A 19,487-nucleotide genomic window follows, 5' to 3' on the forward strand; every position below is an offset into this window, starting at 1 on the left:
AAGGGCCTTAAAGCTCATCTCACTCCAACGCCTTCCACTAGACCAAGCTGCTCCAAGCCCCATCCAACCCAGCCTTGAAAGGGTCCCTGTGCAGTCCCCAGGGGAGAAGTCTGGGCAATTTCCCTGTGAGTGGGACACAGAGTGCAACGGATGTGGAGGAAGGTGCCCGTGCACCCACAGACTTCACACCTCGTCTGCAGTCACTGGGGCCGTGCAGCACTTCAAACCCTTGACAGTCCCTTTTAAATACTAAAAGAGACGTGATTGTGATTTAATAAGAGTTAATATGGCAGATTCCCTTTCCTTGGCAGAGACTGGGCCAGTCTGGTTGTGGTCCTGGTGATCAGAAGCTCTGGGAATGCAGGGCACAGGGGGTCGGTCACTTTTATTCTGGGCCTTCCATGAACGGGCAGAGGAAAGCAAGGAACACAAAAACACTCCAACTCCCAGGAGGCACTTTTCAAAGCCATCGGAATTGCATATGAAAATATATCGTATAAAAAAAATATATAAAACAGGTTTTATAGTGCCAGAAGAGGGAAAATAGCTCCTGCTGTGGCTTGGCTGGAGGCAGTGCCAGGCGTGCCCATTAAATGGATCGTTTGCCACTTCTCTCTCTAAAGTTGCCAATGAAATCATTGCCCTGAATCTCTGCATCGGCTTCCCATGATCCAATAATCCCTTCTGGCCTTTGCAGCCTACGGATCTGTGATTATATTCAGCTGAATGGAAGAGGCAGGGACACCTTTGGTGTCATGAAAGGGCGTAAAACTCCAAGTATGCCTTTCCCTGGCCTTTCACCCAGGAACAGGGATCTGTGCACATCCAGAAGCTTGACTGACCAGGCAAAGGAGCACCAGAGATCTAGCTGAACAGAAACATCTTGCTCCCACTGGGACGATTTCTCCTTCTGCTCATCCGACCTGGCAGCAGCAAAAAATTCCCATGGCTCTTCCTTCCCTAAGACCTGAATTCCTTGACTCTGTTACAGATGTGGCTTCCTTGTGCTCAGATGAAACAGGGTGCACCCATCTATGAGCCCAGCTCTCCTCACTGCCTGGATGTGGGAGGCAGATTTATTTCACTTCCCGTCCATCCTGCTAAGGATGTATCCCTGGGGGCAGACCTCTGGCATGGGGGTCCCCATCTGAACAGGTCTGATCCCTGGGAAGTGAGCGTGAGGAATCAGGGATGGGAATCCCAGGGTTCTCCATGTGAATCAGCAATGTGGGACAAGTGGAAACAGCCTCAAATTTCATCAAGAGAAGTTTAGATTGGATATTAGGAGACATTTCTTCACTAAAATGTGGGTCAGACATTGGAACAGACTGCCCAGGACAGTGTTGGAGTTCCCATCCCAGAGGGATTTAAAAGACGTGGGATGTGACACTTGGGGACATGGGTTAGTGGTGGCCTTGGAAGTGCAGGGGTAACAGCTGGACTCCATGATTTTAAAGTGTTTTTCCAACCTGATTGATTCTGTGATTCCATGACTTGCTGACCTTCAATAACCAACCACTCAGGGATGGCAGGGAATGTCTCTTGGCTCTTTCCTCGGGATTTGTTTTGGAGAAGCTGGGCCTGTGTTGAGCCCACAACTGACTGATGATGGATGTGCTCCTGGCAATGAGTTGGTCCATCCAGCCACGTTCCCGGGGGCAGTGAAAGTGCAACGATTCTGCCAAGCAAGGACTGGCCAGCTGCTCCTTCCCTCCATTCCCCATCCCTTTCATAAGGCTCTCCCAGCTTTCTTGCTGCTTTTCCACCCAGTCAGTCGCTGGCTCTTTGCCAGGCACCAAATCAATGCCGAGCCACAAGGGAACTGGTTCAAGTGTCTGAGCAAACTTCCAAGCCGTTTCCAGCAGGACATGGGGCACGTGCTCTTGGAGACCTTGACTTCCCCACGGGAGCTGAGGCGTCACATGAATAAATCTGGTGAGATGCCAGCAGGTCCCCAAATGGTGCAGACAAGGCTTGAAGGGTAAAGAGCAGCAAAGCTCTGTGGAGTTTAAACTTCTCCACTAGGTTTGTTCAAACAAACTGTGGGAATGTGTCTCCGTGGGAGGAACGCCTCCAAGATGCACAGTGTAAGGCAGGCAGGCCAGAGCACGGCTGATGCACATCGTGATTTTCTCTTTCACAGCTCCTTGATATCAAGTGAGATTTTTCTGTATCTACCTGAACCCACAAAAATCTGCCACTTTTTCCCCCAAGGCCAGCAGCCAAAACACCCCAAACCTGTAGCTGGGCATGTATGATCCTTGGAGACACCAGATCTACTGAAGGCACTTGGGGCTCTTCACCCACTTGTTTTCCTAAAGCTGGGTGGGAAATGCCTACCCTCTGGAGAAGGCTGGAGGAACGGGACCAGGGACCTTTTCCCTGTTGTTGTCCTTTTGTTTTCCCTGGGCAGAGCCAGGGGCAAGCCAGGACACTGCCTCCCACCAGGTGTGTTCAAGCCCCAATGCCTTTAAAGAAAACCTCGTTAAGAAGCAGTTGAGTTTGGATTAATATTTGATGAGCTGCTGTTCAGAGATAAAACAGTATTTACTGAGCAAGGGCTTTCCTGCCGGCCGGAGCCCACTGAGCCAACAAACAAACAGCGCTCGGGGGGAACCACGTGGAGGTGAGGACAGCAGGATGCTGTGGGACGGCTCTGAGCTCGGCACAGCATCACCAGGGGGATGGTGGGGTTCAGACCCTGGGCTGCACCTGCCACTCACAAGGCTGGTTGATGCAGGAGGATTTGGGCAGGCGGCACCTTGGATTTCATCCCAGCAAGGAACTTGCTTGGATTGCATCCCTCTGGCCGTGGGATGTGAAGAAGTGGGGCAGCACCATAATAAATAAATAAATAAATAAATAAATAAATAAATAAATGCCCCCCAGCTCCTCCTGACCTCTGCTCCTGCTGCAGCACCTGCTGCACCTTCTGCCACATCCCACAGCTCTGAAGAGCTGTGTGTTGCTCACAGCTGCCATGCTTAACACCTTGCAGCAGCTGGGAGGGATGTCTCCCTCTTCCCAGCTATGTCTGTGTGTCTGTCTGTCACTCCCACACCTTTCTCTGGAAGTGCAGTGGTCCCCAGAACTGCAGCTGGTGCTGGAGGGTGGCTCCACATGTCCCCCTCTGCCTCCAAAGATAACATTATTAGCAAAGGTCTCCGCCAGCCCTGGGGGCCAGAGCTCTGTGTGGATGCACAGAATGAGATTTGTATCACTGCCCTGCCTGCGCCAACTCCCCATCGCTCCACAAAAATAATCATCAGCCGAGGAGCCCGAAAGGCTCAGGGACCCTGCCTCCTGCAATATTAAACCTTCCCATTTCCTTCTGCCACTTTAAAGATTCTCTTTCTTACTGTGAGTGATAAATAATAACAGCAAAAAAACACCCCACAGACACACAACAGGCATCAAAAGCCACGGGAAGATTGGCAAATAGAGAGATCTGACTGGAGCAAAGAGGAGGCCTGGTTGGGAGTCGGTTCACGTAGCCCCGACTTCTGTTGCTTTCCATTAATTTTGCCCGCCATCGCAGGTGGCAGAACAATGGCGACAGCTAATTACTCTCCCTCTCCCTTTCCTTCCCATTTGCTTGCAGCAAAAGAAAGCCAGTAAATTCCCAGACTCCCTCCTCGCCATCCCAGAGCTGCCCAGGAAGCCGCAGAGGCGCACGGGAGGCGGGTTGTTGAGGTGGGATGTGCCCACACGTGCCAGCTGCCCGCCGGAGGTGTTTGCTGCTCCAGCCTGGCACCAGGATGCTCCACCAGCAAATGGGCTGGCAGAGGCTGGCAGAGGCTGGCAGAGGCTCGAGGCAGGGAGAGAGGAAAGGTTAGCATGGTCCCCTACCACCCTTGGGACACCAGGGAGCCTCTTTGGGCTTCTATCCCCATGTCCATGGTGCTAAAGCAGATGGGGACGCACCCATGGAAGTGCTGCTGAGGAGCCCAGGTCCCCCTGAGCCTTTTTTCAAGTGGAGGATGCTGCACTGGCAATGCCAAGGAGGTTTTTGGTGGGCTGAGCTGCTCTTCAGCTCCAAAGGGAACGTGCTCTCAGACAGAGGTGGGGTAAAGCCAGGCCAGGTGGGGTATGGGGCCCTACAGAAGCTGTCAGATATGTCTGTGCAAAGCTTGCTCTATATGGAAGGAGGGAAAGCATCCAAATGAGCAAACCCCTGCTGCCAGAGGGTTAATTCATCCCTGTGCCAGGACCGCCTGCTCAGGATCGCTGTGACACCTTGCCAGCCTCTGCCTGACACCCTCCTCTTGTTTTTGGTGCCATCAGTCTGTCCCATGCCTAAAAGTGAGTGACAGCCCAGGTGACATCGTGGGCAAACAAACCTCCCTGGGGAAAAAGCTGCTCCTCGTCAAGAAACGGCTGCTGCCAGCGAGGGAGGAGGGCTGGGATTTCAGCTCCAGCCTCCTCAGCTAAGGAAAGGAGCAGAGGAGCTGTGCCTCCAGCATAGGACAACCTGCCCCAGCCCTGCCTGCTTCCCAATGTCAGGAGATGCCAGCAGATTTTAAGGAAGAGGGATTCTGACTTAGAAAATGCCACAGAGGCCAAAGATTTCGTGAAAATCTGTCAGTTTTGAGAAAAAGCCATTAACCCTCTGCCTTCAGAAGAGAAGACACAGTGCAGGCTGGAACTTTCCACTCTGGCTCTGGGAGTGGATCGCTCCGAGGTCTCTTTTCCAACCAGGTTTTCCTTGCATTAAAATCCACCTGCGTGTGATTATATAAGAGAGCACGAAGAAAACTTCCTAAGGGAAAAGCAGCTGACTCAATTTCATCAAAACTGTGTTCTCTATAGGGGCAGAGGGGGATTTTTGTCTCCTGGGGAATTGTGTTGAATTTTGTTTCTTTTCCCTTGCCCTCCTAACTAAGAGAACAAGAGGTCTGGGCTTAAAATCTTGGGTCGGCAGGACCAGGGGGGTGGTTTAGTGGCTTCATCCTAACAAAGAGCCCAGTTCATGGATGCTTCCCAAGGAAACATCCATGGGTGAATTATTCAACCTCATGTGCTTTTCCCAGGCAGAAAACTCGGGATGCAAACCCAATGCAAAAACTACAGCACCTCAAAAATTCCAGCAAGGTGACAGCTTGCTGGTGGATCGGTAGCAGGGCTGGCCCTGCAGAGCTGGCTGTGGATTTATGTCCACAAAAGGGGGTTTAGGTTGTTTAAACATTTTTCCTTTGTGTTCAGAGTTATTTGCTGACAAACATATTGCGGGGGGGATTAAGAATAAATATCAGGTGAAGATCTGGGATCTCTGCTTGAGCGTGAGGGAAGACACAGGAGATATAACAGAGGGGTCCTCACCCAAGGAGAAAAAAAATATCACATTTTCTGTTGGGTTTTTTGGAAGGCAGAATAAGTTCATTTTCACCAGTGGTGGGGTCCTGAGTGACCCTGGGGATGGCACCAAGCTCACGTTCTGCCTTCTCAAACCTCCAGATATCTCAGTCCTGGGACTTTACACATCCCATCCTTCTCTCCTTGCCTCTGCCGAGGTGCAGGGGGCTCCTTGCTCGGATGTCCCACTTCAGAGGACTCTGAGTGTCAGTGCTGAAACATCTGCCACCTTTACACAGAGAAGAGCTTTGGGATCTTATGGAAGGGAAACAAATCCCCCCTCCATCAATCAGAGCCATTAAGCAGAAGGAAGCCCCAGCGGGCGCTGCTGAGTCCTGTTTGCTTGTCACAGTGGTTGGGAAAAAGCCTCATGTGAAGTTTACGTGTTAAGGGAACTCAAGACATGGAAAACCCAAAGTTATTGAATTTATCATGCCTCTCCCCCCCCACCCCCAAAACTCTTTTTATGGGAAAGCATAGCCTGAAAAAACATGCAGTTAGTTTTAAGAGTAAAATCCATCATGAAATTAATCCCAAAGCCATTTGCAGTAGAAACCTGGAGGCTCAGGGAACAGGAAGGGTGACGAGACCCGTGGCCTGGGGATGGGCGAGAAGGAAGGAAGAGGGCAGAGGGTGGCACTTGCAGCCAGTGGGGACAGTAAAAACCTGCGCTGAGATGGCAGCAAAGATGGGAGAAGAGTGTTGGGTTCACCTCTGCCTGGTGGAGAAAAGCAACCCAGCTTGTCTTGGGCAGGGATCCAAAGGGTGGAAACAGCCAAGAGGAACCACAGAATACCAAAATGGTTTAGGCTGGAAGGGACCTTAAAGGTCATCCAGTTCCAACCCCTGCCACGGGCAGGGACACCTCCCACTGTCCCAGGCTGCTCCAAGCTCTGTTCAGCCTGGCCTTGGGCACTGCCAGGGATCCAGGGGCAGCCACAGCTGCTCCGGGCACCCTGTGCCAGGGCCTCCCCACCCTCCCAGGGAACAATTCCTTCCCAATATCCCGTCCATCTCTGCCCTCTGGCACTGGGAAGCCATTCCCCTTTGTCCAAAGTTCCCGTCCAAGGAAGTGGAAAACCAAGACTGGAGCTTTCCAGGCTGCTCCAGTGCACAAGGGATCAGCCCAGCTGGGTTCAGGGATGATGTGGAAGGTCTCTTTGTTGAGAATCAGGCTGATGGAGTAGAAGTTTGACAGGGTCTTGCCACTGTCTGGTTCCCCGAGCAGAGATGGTTGGACTGTACCAGAATCAGTCCTGGGGTAAGAACCACGTGGCTCCTTCACACCCAGCCTGCCATGCACTTTGTTTTCCTACCAGCTGTAAATATGAAACCAGGGCTATTTGTATCCTTGACATTAATTGACTTCTCGAATTAATAACTCTTCTGTGTAACCAGGAACACAATTACTGCTTTGTTGTGCTGATATCCAGCTGGAAGGGATCATTCCTACCAGGAAACTCGATTGTACTAATTAAGCTGTATGAGCCTAACAGGAGGCGGGTCACGGTAACCTGTCCCCGGAGGTGCCTCCTCTGTTATTATCCATGGATGGTTCTGCAGAGCCAGAATGGATGGTGAGCCCATGTGTGCACACTCAGGCCTTCCAGGCAGAAGGGATGAGTGGCTGACGGATGAGGTGGGACAGGGATGTACCTGGTTACACAAAGCTCTTTTCTCCCAAAGTGTGCTGACAGCCTGCCCTGCTTTCCACACCCATATTTTTTCTGCTTAGACAAAAACATCCTGAGAGAGGAGGGGTGTTTTCTGCTGCAGGAACCCTCACACTCACAGCCAAGGGCCCGTGGCAGCGACTCTGCTCAGAGCAGAGCATCTGCTCTCCTGCAGTGACCAGCTGGAGGTGACACGGTGAGCAGGGTCTGGCTGTGCTCGGAGTCCCGCTCGTCAATCCCTGGATGAGCACTCACAGAATCTCCTGAGCTGGGAGGTACCACAAGGATCATTGAGTCCAACCCCTGGCCCTGCACAGACACCCCAACAACCCCACTCTGGGCATCCCTGGCAGCGCTGTCCAAACGCTCCTGGAGCTCTGGCAGCCTCGGGGCCGTGCCCATTCCCTGGGGAGCCTGGGCAGTGCCCAGCACCCTCTGGGAGAAGAACCTAAACCTCCCCTGGCACAGCTCCAGCTGTTCTCTCAGGTCCTGTCCCTGGTCACCAGAGAGACGAGAGGACCAGGGAGGCTTGGGGCTGGCAGGGCCCCATGCACCACCTGCACCCCAGACTTCTCTCAGCAGCAAGCGCCGCATTTCCTCCTGCTCCGAATCTCCTCAACCACCCGTGCCCTGCTCTGAGCTCACTGTGGCCGTGCAGGGGCCCTGCAGACCATGGCCAGCAGTGATGACCCCACCTGCTCAGGGAGAATGTCCCACTCAGAGAGATCCCATCCCCTGTGTCCCCTCACATCTCAGTGCCTGCACCTCTGCTCTGGCCCCTCCTGAGCTCAGCTCCACCATGCTGGGCACGGAGAGGCTTTATGGTGGTGGCTTAAGGGTTACATGGAGATGTTGATAGAGCCGCTTTGTTCAAATCATGAAAGAGTGTGCAAAAAAAGGAGAGGAGTTTTCCCATAATAGACTTTTCACTCGGTGTGCATTGCTCACGATGTCCCCAAACAGATGGCTCAGTGCCAGGCCTCTCAATGCACTCCAAGATGAATCCCTGACTGAGGAGTTGCTGCACATAGAACGTGGCAGACGCCCGGCGAGCAGCGCAAGCGGAGCCTCTCGATGTGCAACAACAGCATCAAGGCCAGAGTGGCACCAGGGAGCCACCGGAGTGGGGTGCTGGGATGACCCTGCCACAGCAGGGATAAGGGGCTGGCTCCAGCCATGGCATCCCTCGGCTGTGGGACAGCAGAGGCCATGGGGATGAGCCACAGTGAGCACCAAGCAGTGAGAAACACGAGAGGAGGTGGAATGGCCACCAGAAACCACAGCCAGAGGGGCTGAGCTCTTTTGGGTCACCTGCAGGGAGGTGTTGCAGGGGGAAGGCGAGAGAGGCTCTCAGCAGAGGGCTGGACTGAGGTGTCAGGGGTGCCAGGAGTGCCACCTTACCTGTACTGGGTGACAGCAGGGTTGGCCTTGGCAGAGCAGTGGAACTTCACAGTGTTGTCCTCCAGCACCGGCTGCGGCTCCACGGACAGGTTCACCAGTGGGGGGTCTGCAAAGAGAGACAGGCCCATGAGAAACTCAAAGGCACGGTTTGGGTTGGAAGGGACATTAAAGATCATCCAGTTCCACTCCTTTCCATGGTCAGGGACACCTTCCACTAGCCCAGGTTGCTCCAAGCCCCGTCCCACCTGGCCTTGGACACTTCCAGCTTCTCCAGACGACCTGTGCCAAGGCCTCACCACCCTCACAGGGAAGAATTTCTTCCTGAAATCTCATCTATCCCTGCCCTCTGGCAGTGGGAAGCCATTTTCTAGTTTAAAGCCATTTTTCAGGTTAAAGCCATATAACGATTGTCAGACAGGCTGATGCCATGAACGCTGCTCTTCTCTTGAAGGGCTTCAGCGCATAAGACAAGAAGAGGAGCCACAGACACCGTTTGATGTAACATTTCACTTGGAAAATGTGACTGCTGGCTCTGATTCTCATTTAAAGACATAAACTTGCCTGCTCTGAGGCACTCCAGTTTAATATCTCACTGTGTAACAATGATCTTTTGTCTATCCTCTGACTTTAAAGTGGCATTTCTGCTCTTTCATCAGCCTAATCATCTCTGCCAGGGCCTTACTGGTGCCACAGGCTGCTCCAGTCATCCAACTGCTCCTCAGTTTCTCTCCTTCTTTTCACGTGAGAGGCATCTAAATGCTTTAGCCACAAATAAAATTTAGGAAAGAACCAATGAAAGCAAGCAGGAAATGGGTGAAATGTTTAGATGAAGAATATCCAGAGTTGTTCTAATTTTTCACGATGACTGATGTCAGGCCTTCAGCTTTAGGTTTTAAGCATGGGACCTCATTTGAGGGGAAAAAGCAGAAAGAAATGGCCTTGTGGAGGGTTTTTGTGGTGCCTGAAGAACCAGCTGTCCCATGGCAGAGGGTGTTGGGGCTCATCAACCCAGCTGAGAGACTCTCCTGCCCTTGAGGGGAGAGTCTGCTGCACATATGCACAAACACATCCCAAAAGAGGACATGTTACGTGTTCACCTTTCCCTGCTGCCTCTCTCCTCTTCCAAGGGCCTCAGCAATGTCCTTCCCAGCTGGAAAATGGGGAAAGGCTGCAGCTGACAGGGTGGGTGGGCAGAGAAGCTGTTGGTACACCCTGGTCCAGGGCACCTCCCTTGGCCTCACGTGTGCTGGGGCATCCCGGAGGCCTGGGCTGGGGTGTGGGGTCAGAGCTGCAGGGCTGGACACGGCCCAGTGCTCGAGTTCCTAAGGATGCTGTGGAGCTGTGGCTCCAGCCAAGCCCAAGGAGCGTCCTGGTGTTTAAAGGGATGGAAGTTTCCCTGCCAGCCTCTCCCTCCACCATACACAAGTCAGGGTCCTGCTGGAGCCACCTGGCTCAGGCAGCTCCCAGCGCCTTTGCTGGAGGGCGTGGGCTCCAACTGGGTGTACTGGTGTGGGAACTGCATCCAGAGCAACCCCGTGTTATCCCAACCCTGCGAGGTGCAAGGTCAGTAGCTTGGGGACGCAAGCGGAGTCTCGGAGGTGGCCTCGGCAGTGACCTTGGCTGGGAGGGAGGGGAGAAGCCAAGTCCCGGCGGCTCTCCAGTGCCTCCTTCTCCTCCACCCCGCGGTATTTGGTATTTACCCAGCCGGAGCCTGGCTTTGTTGTGAGCAAAGCCACCTGCCTTCCTGATGGGAAATTATGACGGGGAAATTATAGGTATTTTCAATTTACCCTAATTTCATTTTAAAATGTGCAATTCAAATGACAATAAAGATGGGTGCACTTGGGAATATAAATGAGCTTCCCTGACACAGCAGCCCAGAGATGTATGGCGGGCTCCTAATTCATTCCCAGGCATCCTGACACTTCCCTATTGTTAGACAACAACAGCTAATCACCTTCCTTTGTTAAGTATGAATCACACTTCTCTTTAGGAGCTTCCCCATTGTTTGATGGGTTAGGAGCTGTGCCTACGATTTACAGAGGAGTCTCTTTGTATTAAAATGAGCCCAGCTCCCTCCTGCACTCAAAATAATAATAATAAAAAAAAAATTAAAAAGACAGGGAAAAAAAAAAAAAAAAGAAAGAGCAAAGGAAGTGAATTAAAGTCTTTGATCTCGCCTGTCAGAAATGGGATTGGGCTTTCGAATATTGCGGGTGTTGTGGATAGCGTGGGCTTGTGCGTGCCAGTGTGTTTCGGGGCATTTTAAAGGGAAAAAAGACACAAATTGTAACTCATCAGGATGTAATTCCACTCGGTTACAATTATAATTCCTGCCTGGCTTCTTGTAATGAATTTGAATGATGGAATGCGATAGAGCCAGCCCACAGGCGGCGGGAGGAGAGGGTGCGAGTGCTCGTGCGGGTACCGCGTCATAGCGGGACCAGCACCGGGACTGGCACCGGGACCAGCACCACTCCTTGCCAGCCCCTCAGCCTGGGAGGCACCTTGGCAAACCCCTCAGCTCCCACTGTTCCCACTCAGCACCTCGGGAATGGCCACAGGCCGAGCTCCATGGGCTGTGGGCACTGTGCTGGCGCTTGCCCTGCCAGGTGCGGATCCCTCTCTGTGCTCCTCTCCCCTGTGGACAAACCCTTCTGAACCTCTTCACTCAGGCTAAGACACCACTTCAGCCCTGGGCTTTCCACTCCCCAGGGGGGAGCACAAAAGGGAATCAAACACTGCAAAGCTCCAAGGATAAACGCAGCAGGAGACCCTCCAGAGCAGCGATGTGCCCCTCATCACCCTCCACTTTGCTTCTCCTCCTCCCACCTCCTGCAAAAACATCCAAATCCCTTCTTGCCATGACAAAAAAAAGGTGTAAAAATGAGCAACTGCACATGTGTGTGCAGAGGCTTGGAGCAAATGGCTTTGGATAAGCAATAACCCCGCTCCTCCCCATCCCAGCACGCTGGGTGTGCATTTCCATGCAGCCACTGGGCTCCTGCAGTATAAATAGTTTATGCCATATCAAACTATTAAACATGATTTTAATCCCACTTGTGATGTTCGACGCATAACTCACAGGAGGCTGACTTTGATGTGGCTGGTGGAACGGAAATCACATTGAACAGATGTTCCAGCTGGAGCCGCTTAGTGTTTCCATTACAGACCCTGCACTGGGGTTTTTTCCAGCTCTTTCTGCCAATTCCCCCCTTTTTTTTTTTAATATATTTGGAAGGGGGAGGGTTTTATGACTCAGCTCTTTCATTGCTGCTATGATGGTCAGGCGTGAGATTGATGGGAGCCCAAATTCAACTGAGGATAATCTCTCCCACCTTGCACACACCCTTCCTGGGAATAACCCCCATCCCGGCGTTTCTCTGCTGCCTGGGAGCATTGCTGATGTTCTTTTGAGTGGCAGAAGAAAATGTAAGACAGCAGTAGGAGTGATTTACCAGGCTGCTGCTTCCTGGGATGGATTATTTTTGGTTCCCTGGGATAAGTTTGCAAGGCCTTCCCTCAAACCACGCAGCTGGGTGGTGTTTGCTGTGGTGTGAATTCAACCTCCACTGCTGGAGGTGGAGAGTGCAGGGCCCGGGAGGATGCAGCAGCTTGTGCCAGGCTGGGAAGAGCTCCACAGCCAACAACTGCTGCCTGATTTTCCTTATTCTCGCAGACACCACTCCTTTCTCTCCCCAAGGTGCTGCTTCTGTGCTAGATATTGGAAGAAGACCCACGAGCAGGACTTCCCAGAACAATTCCCTAGGGAAAAACGAGTGGCCCAGATACTTTTTGCTTAGGAAAAGCACCTTTAGCTCTTTGCAAAGTGAATGCAGCTGGTTGTCTGCAAGGCTGGGAGTGAAACCTCATGAGCTAAAGCTGGGTTAATTGTTGAACCTGATGATCTTAGAGGTCTTTTCCAACCTTCACAATTCCATGATTCTGTGACTAGATGCAGCTAGAGCAGGCTTGTGCATCCGGGTCAAAATCCATCCCACTTCAGCTTGGTTAATCCATTTTAGTATTTTTCTACCCCATCACCCATCCAGCTTTGGGATATTGATATCCTCATTAGCGCCCATTAAGAACAACATACTTTTAGTAGCTGGGTAGAATATTATTGTTATTACATTCACAGCGTGGAGTATTTAATAGCTCGGAGTGGAAATTGGTGCTCTTTATTGGGTTTTTCTCTTTCCCAAGCAGATTCCACGTGGCTGTGGGGATTCAGCTCACGTCTCCAGCCCACACTGTACTGCCCAGTGTAATGATGGCTCCGCTCCGCGCTGTTTGTGTGAGTGTGTCTCCCGCTATTGTAGCTGTTTGCTGGCTGTGAAATAACCCAAGCTATTATCTCATTTTATCTGCCCAGTTCTGTCAGGACATGCAGCCAGCGACCCAAGAGCCTGGTAATCTTCCGGCAGCAAAAGCTGCAAGTCTTAAATGGTGAATTTTCTGCTGCGCTCGAGTTTGTTCAGTTGAGTTTGCCAGTTTTAATTGGTCTCTGGAAAGCAGCTGGCATGCTAATATCGAACACCCTGCTTTTGCAAGGCGTGGGTAAATACAGCTGCAGGAACTGCGTGTGTGAATGGAGCCTGGCTGGAAGGGGTCAGGAGGAGCCCAAGAGCGACAGCTACTACAGAGGAGGAGGGAAGAGGCCTGTGAAATGTGAATTTTGGAGGATGGCAAATTTTTCTCTGTGGATTTACAGTAAAGGGTGAATGGTACAGCTCTGAACACAGCCCTGTCTCCTGAGGTGGTGACTGGCTCTGGCTTTGTGTCATGGGAGGGACACTGTCCCCATCAGGTGTCGCAGCAAACATACCACTGAGCTGCCTGTAAGTCTGGAAACATGTGATTCAGCACCAGAAATCCTGATGGGACTTATCTCTGCTACCGGCCATGCCCAGAAATGTTGCTTGCTCACCCAAAATCCTCTGGGATCCATCCCTGCTCCAAAGACCCCCGAGGGCCTGGATCAGGGCACAGCTGTGCCACCCAGAGCATGGCAGCTGGTGCTGCTTTTGCTCAAATCCACGGACACATGGGAAGCAGGATATCCCTGTCGTGTGGGCGTTCCTCGGTGCCCCAGGGCGCTCAGGGGACATGGGAGATCCAGCTGGGACTTCACTCCGTCGATACACCAGTAAATCCCAGTAAAGAGAAAACCCCAGCCCCAGCATGCTGCTCCTGACTGGAGGGCAGAGAGGCTGGGATCTCCCAGCAGCCAGAGGTGGCCGTGTACTCACGCTGGATGTCGATGGTGACAGAAGTCTCCTTCCCGCTGGGAATGGCTTTGTTGGTGGCACGGCACACGATGCTCTCCCCGTTCTCAATGTCCGAGGGGGCGATGAACAGGGTGCTCATGATGCTCTCCCTCTTGCCGTCACGGAGGAGCGTCTGTGAGGGGGGAAACAGGGATGAGGAACTGGAGAGGGGCCCTTGCCCCATCCCCAGGCTCAATAGGAGCTTCTCAGCCAAGCAGCTTCCTGAAATAACAATTCCTCTGGCTGGAATTGGCCAAAAGCCTTGGGAGAATAACAAAGGCAAATTTCACTGCACTTCCCTGGGAACTGGGCTCTTAACTCCCATCTGCTTCCCTGCAGCCCTGCTGTGCCTAGGCTGGGGAGGAAAGCTCCGGTGGGATACGTCACCCATCATCCCAGGAAAGAGGGGGCCAGAGGCAAATGGCTTTGTGACCCTGCTGGCATCCTCTGCCAGGTGGGTGCATGGAGCTGCTGGGCACTCCTCATAGGGATGAGGGATGATGCCGGCTGCCAGCAGCACGGACTGACCCTGGCCGTGGATCCTTGGCTCTGGACCAGCCCATGGTAAATCATCAGCTCTCAGGTGTTCACTGATGGGGGCCAGAGATCCAAACTCTGGTGCTAACCAGCTCTACCTGCTCAGCCTTGGCACCGTGCTTCTTCCCTGGATTTATCTGACTTCAGCCCTGGTGCCCTGCCATGCCTCTTTTGGGAGCACAGGAGCCTGGGAGCGCTTCCTTACCACCCCCTAATCCTCCTGCAAGCTCTTACAGGAGGTCACATCACCCTGTAACCCCGACTGTGATAAACTGAGCCCTCGGATCTTTCAGGATGTTGTGTGGTTTTCAGTCTTTCAATCATTCTCCAACCTCTGACCTCTCTCTCTGGTTTATCAACAGTCTGGATTTTGGACCCTGCCAGGCAGTTTTTCCTTCTAAGTTGGTATCCTTCAAGTTTGTTCCTCAGGGTGGCTTTATGGGGAGATAAAGAGATGCCAGCAAGATGTGTGCATGTGGCACTTGGGGATACAATTTAGTGGTGGCCCTGGCAGTGCTGGGGGAATGGCTGGACTTGATTTTGGAGAGCTTTTCCAGCCTAAATGATTCTTTGATGCCAAGACTAATGCTTTCCCTGGGCTCATCGTGGCACAGCCTTCATGCACACAGGTTTGTGCCTCTCAAGCACACGAGACAAGGAATGGGCTGAGAAACTGTCACCACAATCAGCCCAGAATCCCAGAGCCATTAAGGCTGGAAAAGCCCTCTGAGATCGAGTCCATCCATTTACCCAGCACTGACCCATCAAACCACGTCCCTCTCCACCACATCCACAGGTTTTTGGAACACTTCAGGGATGGGGAATCCACTACCATGCTGAGAGCCCATTCCAATGGCTGAATACCTTTTCAGTAAAGAAATTTTCCCAATATCCAACCTAAACATCCCCTGGCACGGTTTGAGGCCATTTCCTTTCATCCTGTCTCTTGTTCACTGGGAGCAGAGCCCGACTCCCACCTGGCTGTCCCCTCCTGTCAGGGAGTTGTGGACAGCAAGAAGGTTCCCCTGAGCCTCTTCTTCTCCAGGCTGAGCCCACCCAGCTCCCTCAGACATTCCTGGTGCTCCCAGCCCTTTCTCAGCTCTGCTCCCACCTCTGGACACAAACACAGGATGCTGCCCTCTCCTGCCTTTATTGTCACCCCGTGTGCCCTTCCCTTGGGGAACAGCCCCATTTTTGGTGCTGGCCTTGTGCTGAACCCTAAGTCTGTGCAGAACTTCCCCCCTATTTGAGGTGAACCTCCAAATCCTGCAGGATCTTGTAAGGTTCCCTGTCCCCTTCAGTAGGGATCGGGGGGATTTCAGTCAGCCGTGGCCGTTCTGCGCTGCCTGGCTGGGATTGCCGGGGGACTGCATATGGATCAGTTGGTGGACTGGAAATTCAGAGTAACAAAGGAATTATCACTCAGTGCCAATGGTTTCAGGCAGTCAGTAACCCAAAGAGGGCTTCCTTTTGGCTGGCTGGAATATCTGGATCAAATGAAAGCTGGGTTGGATTTCAGTTTTCTTGAAAAAGCAGAAAGAGGCAAACTGAGGAACTACTTTAAAGGGAGCCTCAAAAGGGAAACATTTCTAAGACACCAAAAATCCAAACTTCCCACTCAAAAATGTCTAAAATTGTCTGTTAGTTTTTCTAAATGCTGATTTTCTTTTTTAATATGAAAGGGCCTCATGGAAACCTCCAGGAAGTCAGGAGAAACTGAGCTTCAGCCTCAGAAACAGAGGTTTTCCTGACTCCAGGAGGAGGGAAGGATGCTTCCCCCACGCAGAACAGGGCTCCCCTCCCAGCCCACCCCTGCCAGCTACTTAAAGTGCCATGGAAATCTCTGTGCTGTGGGACATGGACCTGCAGCCTGCAAAACTCTGCTTGGGAAAGGCATTCCCCCTTCTCTGGGGGACAGGGAAAGGGATCTTCTGTGGGTCTGAAAGGGACAGGGCTTAAAAGTTGTCTCCCCGGGTCCAGGCCTGACAGCTCTGGAGGGGAAGGCTGGGGGTGAGCGGGATAAGCCATGAACAACTGCACATCAACGGCCTGGATTTTAATTAATTCCACTCGATTTGAGAGAGGGAGAGGTCAGCTCTCTCTGGCTCTAATTAGTGCTGCCTCTGGCATCGCACGCAGGGAGATGGGGCAGGTTCCCCTCTGCTCACCCCTGGCTGCAGAGAAGCAGCTCAGCTTCAGACAGGAGGTGAAGGAGGAGGAGGAAGAAGCAGGGAGGGTGTTCTGCCTCCTCTGCTCTCCCCAGCAAATCAGGATATTGCTGGAATGAGGCTGGATGGCAGCTTCACAGTGGCAGCAGAGGGTGAAATGTTTATTAAAGATCTTCGGGAGCTCGAGGAATGGCTCTGACTGCCCCCTTTGAAGTTTTGGCTGCAGACTGACCCATTTTCGGTCTGGAATTTTGCTGTTTTGAAATTTTTCATTAAAAACGTCAAGTGTTAGCAAATCTTCCACACTCACCAACCATCAGGAGCACACAAGCATGTGGGGGAGAACATGTGGGGGCCCATCCCCAGTGTGCTGCTGATTGCTCTTTGATGATTTCCTTTATGACCCAATAAACGCTTTCCGTCTAAATTAAAAAATGCCAACAATCCTGACACTTTTTCATGGAAAATTGCAGTTGGAGGAGGGGACACACGTCACTGCAAGCACCTTTTGATCCAGAGGTTCTGCTGCAGCCAAGGCTGGGTCAGTTTTGCTGTACATAACATTAACACCACACCCAGCTGGGATTTAGCAGGGACAAGTGGCCATGCCAGGTGATTACAAGCTGTGAGAAGGTACAAAAAGCCAAATTCAGAGCAGAGCCCATTTTGGTGACAGTTTGTGGTTTCTCACTTGCATCCTCCTGACTGTCTTCCCCCCAGCCTCCCCACTGGGAAGGCTTTATGGAGGGATGCAGGGTGAGAGTCCCAGCTCTGCAGAGCTGAGGGTGCTGCCCCAGATGTTTTGGGGTTGTGTGAAGAGCAGTGTCAGGTCTGGCACCCCTTTGTGAAGCCAGGGAAGAGCACAGGCCTTGTCCCAGCCCCATCCTTCCTCACCTTTGAATACGTGGCTCCGTTGATGACTTCTCCCCTCCTCATCCAGATGATGGAGGCTGCTGGCTTGGCGTTGTCAGCGTGGCAGGTCAGGTTCAGGGGGTCTCCTGCCCTCAGGCTGATGATGGGCCCCCCCATAATGACAGGGTCATCTGGAGGAACTGCAAGAAAAGAGCACAGAGGAGACAACGCCATTTGAAGCATGAAACCCACATTTCTGGAGTCACCTGGGGGGTCACAGGACTGTGACCTCTCAGGCTCTGCATACGCTTTGGGGTGGCCATGGCAGTGCTACCCGCTGTCCCCAGGGTACAGCCACCTGCCTCTTGCTGCTCCCGTGAAAGCTGGGCCCCAGCTTTCAACTCCAGCAGCAGCAACTGGAGAAGTTTCTGAGGGGACTTGGGCCAGGTGGCTGCAAGATTTGCAGGAATATGAGGGATCAGGTCTGTGGTAGATAAATCCATCAAGGGCTACTAAATCCTCAAAGCCCTGCATGTCCCTTAGCTGCAAACTCTGGGAGTATTTGAAAGCAGTATCCCTGCTTGAAATAAATATCCCTGCTGCTCTCTAATCCTGCAGGGAGGAGCTTTCATTTCTGCAACCCTGATGGGTCTGCTCCAGCCAGGACCTGCACTGGAGATGGAGCTCTGTCCAGCTCCTCATGGAATCAGGGCATTATCTAGGTTGGAAAAGACTTTTAAGATCAAGTCCAGCCATTCCCCCATCACTGCCAAGCCCACCACTAAATCATGTCCCCAGGTGCCACACCCACACAGCTCTTAAATCCCCCCAGGGATGAGGACTCCAGCCTGTTCCAGAGGTGAACCATGAGAAGTTTGGTCTTACTGACCATCGGTGGGTGTTTCATCAAGACACAAGAAGTTCCTGACTAAGTAAGACAAACGCACTTATTTCTGTTCTGTGAGAGAACCAAGCTCAGCCCTCTCTTTTCCTGGCTCTTTAACAGCCCTGCCAATCCCATGGATGCCTCACATTATTCCAGGGAAACAGCAGGGAATGTCCTTGTCACTGAAAGCTGCTGGCAACCCCCTCGTTGAGAGCCCTTCCAGCCCAAACCACTTCCCAAAGGCTCTTAGCTCTTCCCAGCCATGACCCTTGGGAAGCCAAATGCTCTTCTTGCTACAGACAGATGTGTTGCCCATCCATCCATGGCCTGTCTGGGGGCTCCTGGGGCCCATGTGGGGGTGGGAGGCCAGCCAGAATGTGAAGGACACATTGGAAGGCATTCCCAAGTGATGCTGTGATGATTTTTTGCCTTTTCTTTTACACCCCTGCTATACCTTTTTATAACTTCTGTATTCGTATTGTATTTTTTGCCTCCATTCTTGGCCTTGTTTGTCAAGCTGAGAGACTCAACATTTTAGAAGCTTCGTAGCCAGGGATCAGTGTGTCCCAGAGCACAAGGTCCTCTCCAGAACACATTCTGTAAACCAAGATAGAACCATCCAGGGGAAGGTTCCTTGGGGAGGGGGGCTCACTCGAGCCTCTCACTGGGAATCTTTGATAGATCTGCTAATTAGTAACACCTATAATGAGATACCTGATCTATCGTGGGTGGGCATTGTGGTGTGCATGGAGGTGCATTCCACCTGGACATGGTGCACCTAAGGATCCTTAAAATAAATACCAAGGTAAAATCCCTTTTTCCCTTCTAACTGTGTCTGACTCTTGATTTTAAGACCAGGAAAAGGCATCACAAGAAAAGGGAAATGTCTCCTTCACACCCTGCTCAGAAGCGAGTGGCAGAACCCTCCTACCCTCAGCATCCTTCAGAAGGAATGCAGTTGGGTGAAATCCACCACTTCTCTGCCAAAGTGGAGCTGGTTTTGCTCCAAGTCAGGGCCGCTCCCCCTCAGAGCCAACATCGGTCTAAGCCCCCTCTGAAACCCCCAAGTCCACCTCTGCTCCTGAGCCGCCCTCACGTTTTCGTTGGCTGAGGAATATATAAAACTATTTAAAAGTGCTGGGCTGGGATTGGGGACTGGGAAGGGATTCTGTTCCCTGACAAGCCAGAGGTGGCTGCCTGCCCCAGGCCGGGATTTGCAGATGTGCTGCGGGCACACCCCGCTGCGCGCACACGCGGCTGCCAGGCGCTGGGAGTAATGGGATTTTTCAGCTCAGTGGGTGGAACTCAAGGACCGGGGGAAAAAAGCTTTTCTACACGGATCCAAAAT

At 52.3% G+C, this 19,487-nt stretch overlaps 1 protein-coding gene across 3 annotated transcripts in view; it reads right to left on the minus strand.

Moving 5' to 3' along the window:
- The window catches only part of KIRREL3 (kirre like nephrin family adhesion molecule 3), a 348,792-nt gene that overhangs the window by 39,408 nt on the left and 289,897 nt on the right, over positions 1–19,487 (minus strand). For all 3 annotated transcript variants that reach the window (XM_068994638.1, XM_068994637.1, XM_068994636.1), the window contains 3 exons: positions 17,296–17,453; positions 13,679–13,829; positions 8,427–8,532 (listed from right to left, as the gene is read on the minus strand). In XM_068994638.1, the coding sequence (XP_068850739.1) occupies positions 8,427–8,532; positions 13,679–13,829; positions 17,296–17,453 (415 nt within the window). The remainder of the gene's footprint in view (positions 1–8,426; positions 8,533–13,678; positions 13,830–17,295; positions 17,454–19,487) is intronic.

Source organism: Aphelocoma coerulescens, chromosome 24, assembly GCF_041296385.1.
Source record: "Aphelocoma coerulescens isolate FSJ_1873_10779 chromosome 24, UR_Acoe_1.0, whole genome shotgun sequence".
Lineage (NCBI taxonomy): Eukaryota > Metazoa > Chordata > Aves > Passeriformes > Corvidae > Aphelocoma > Aphelocoma coerulescens.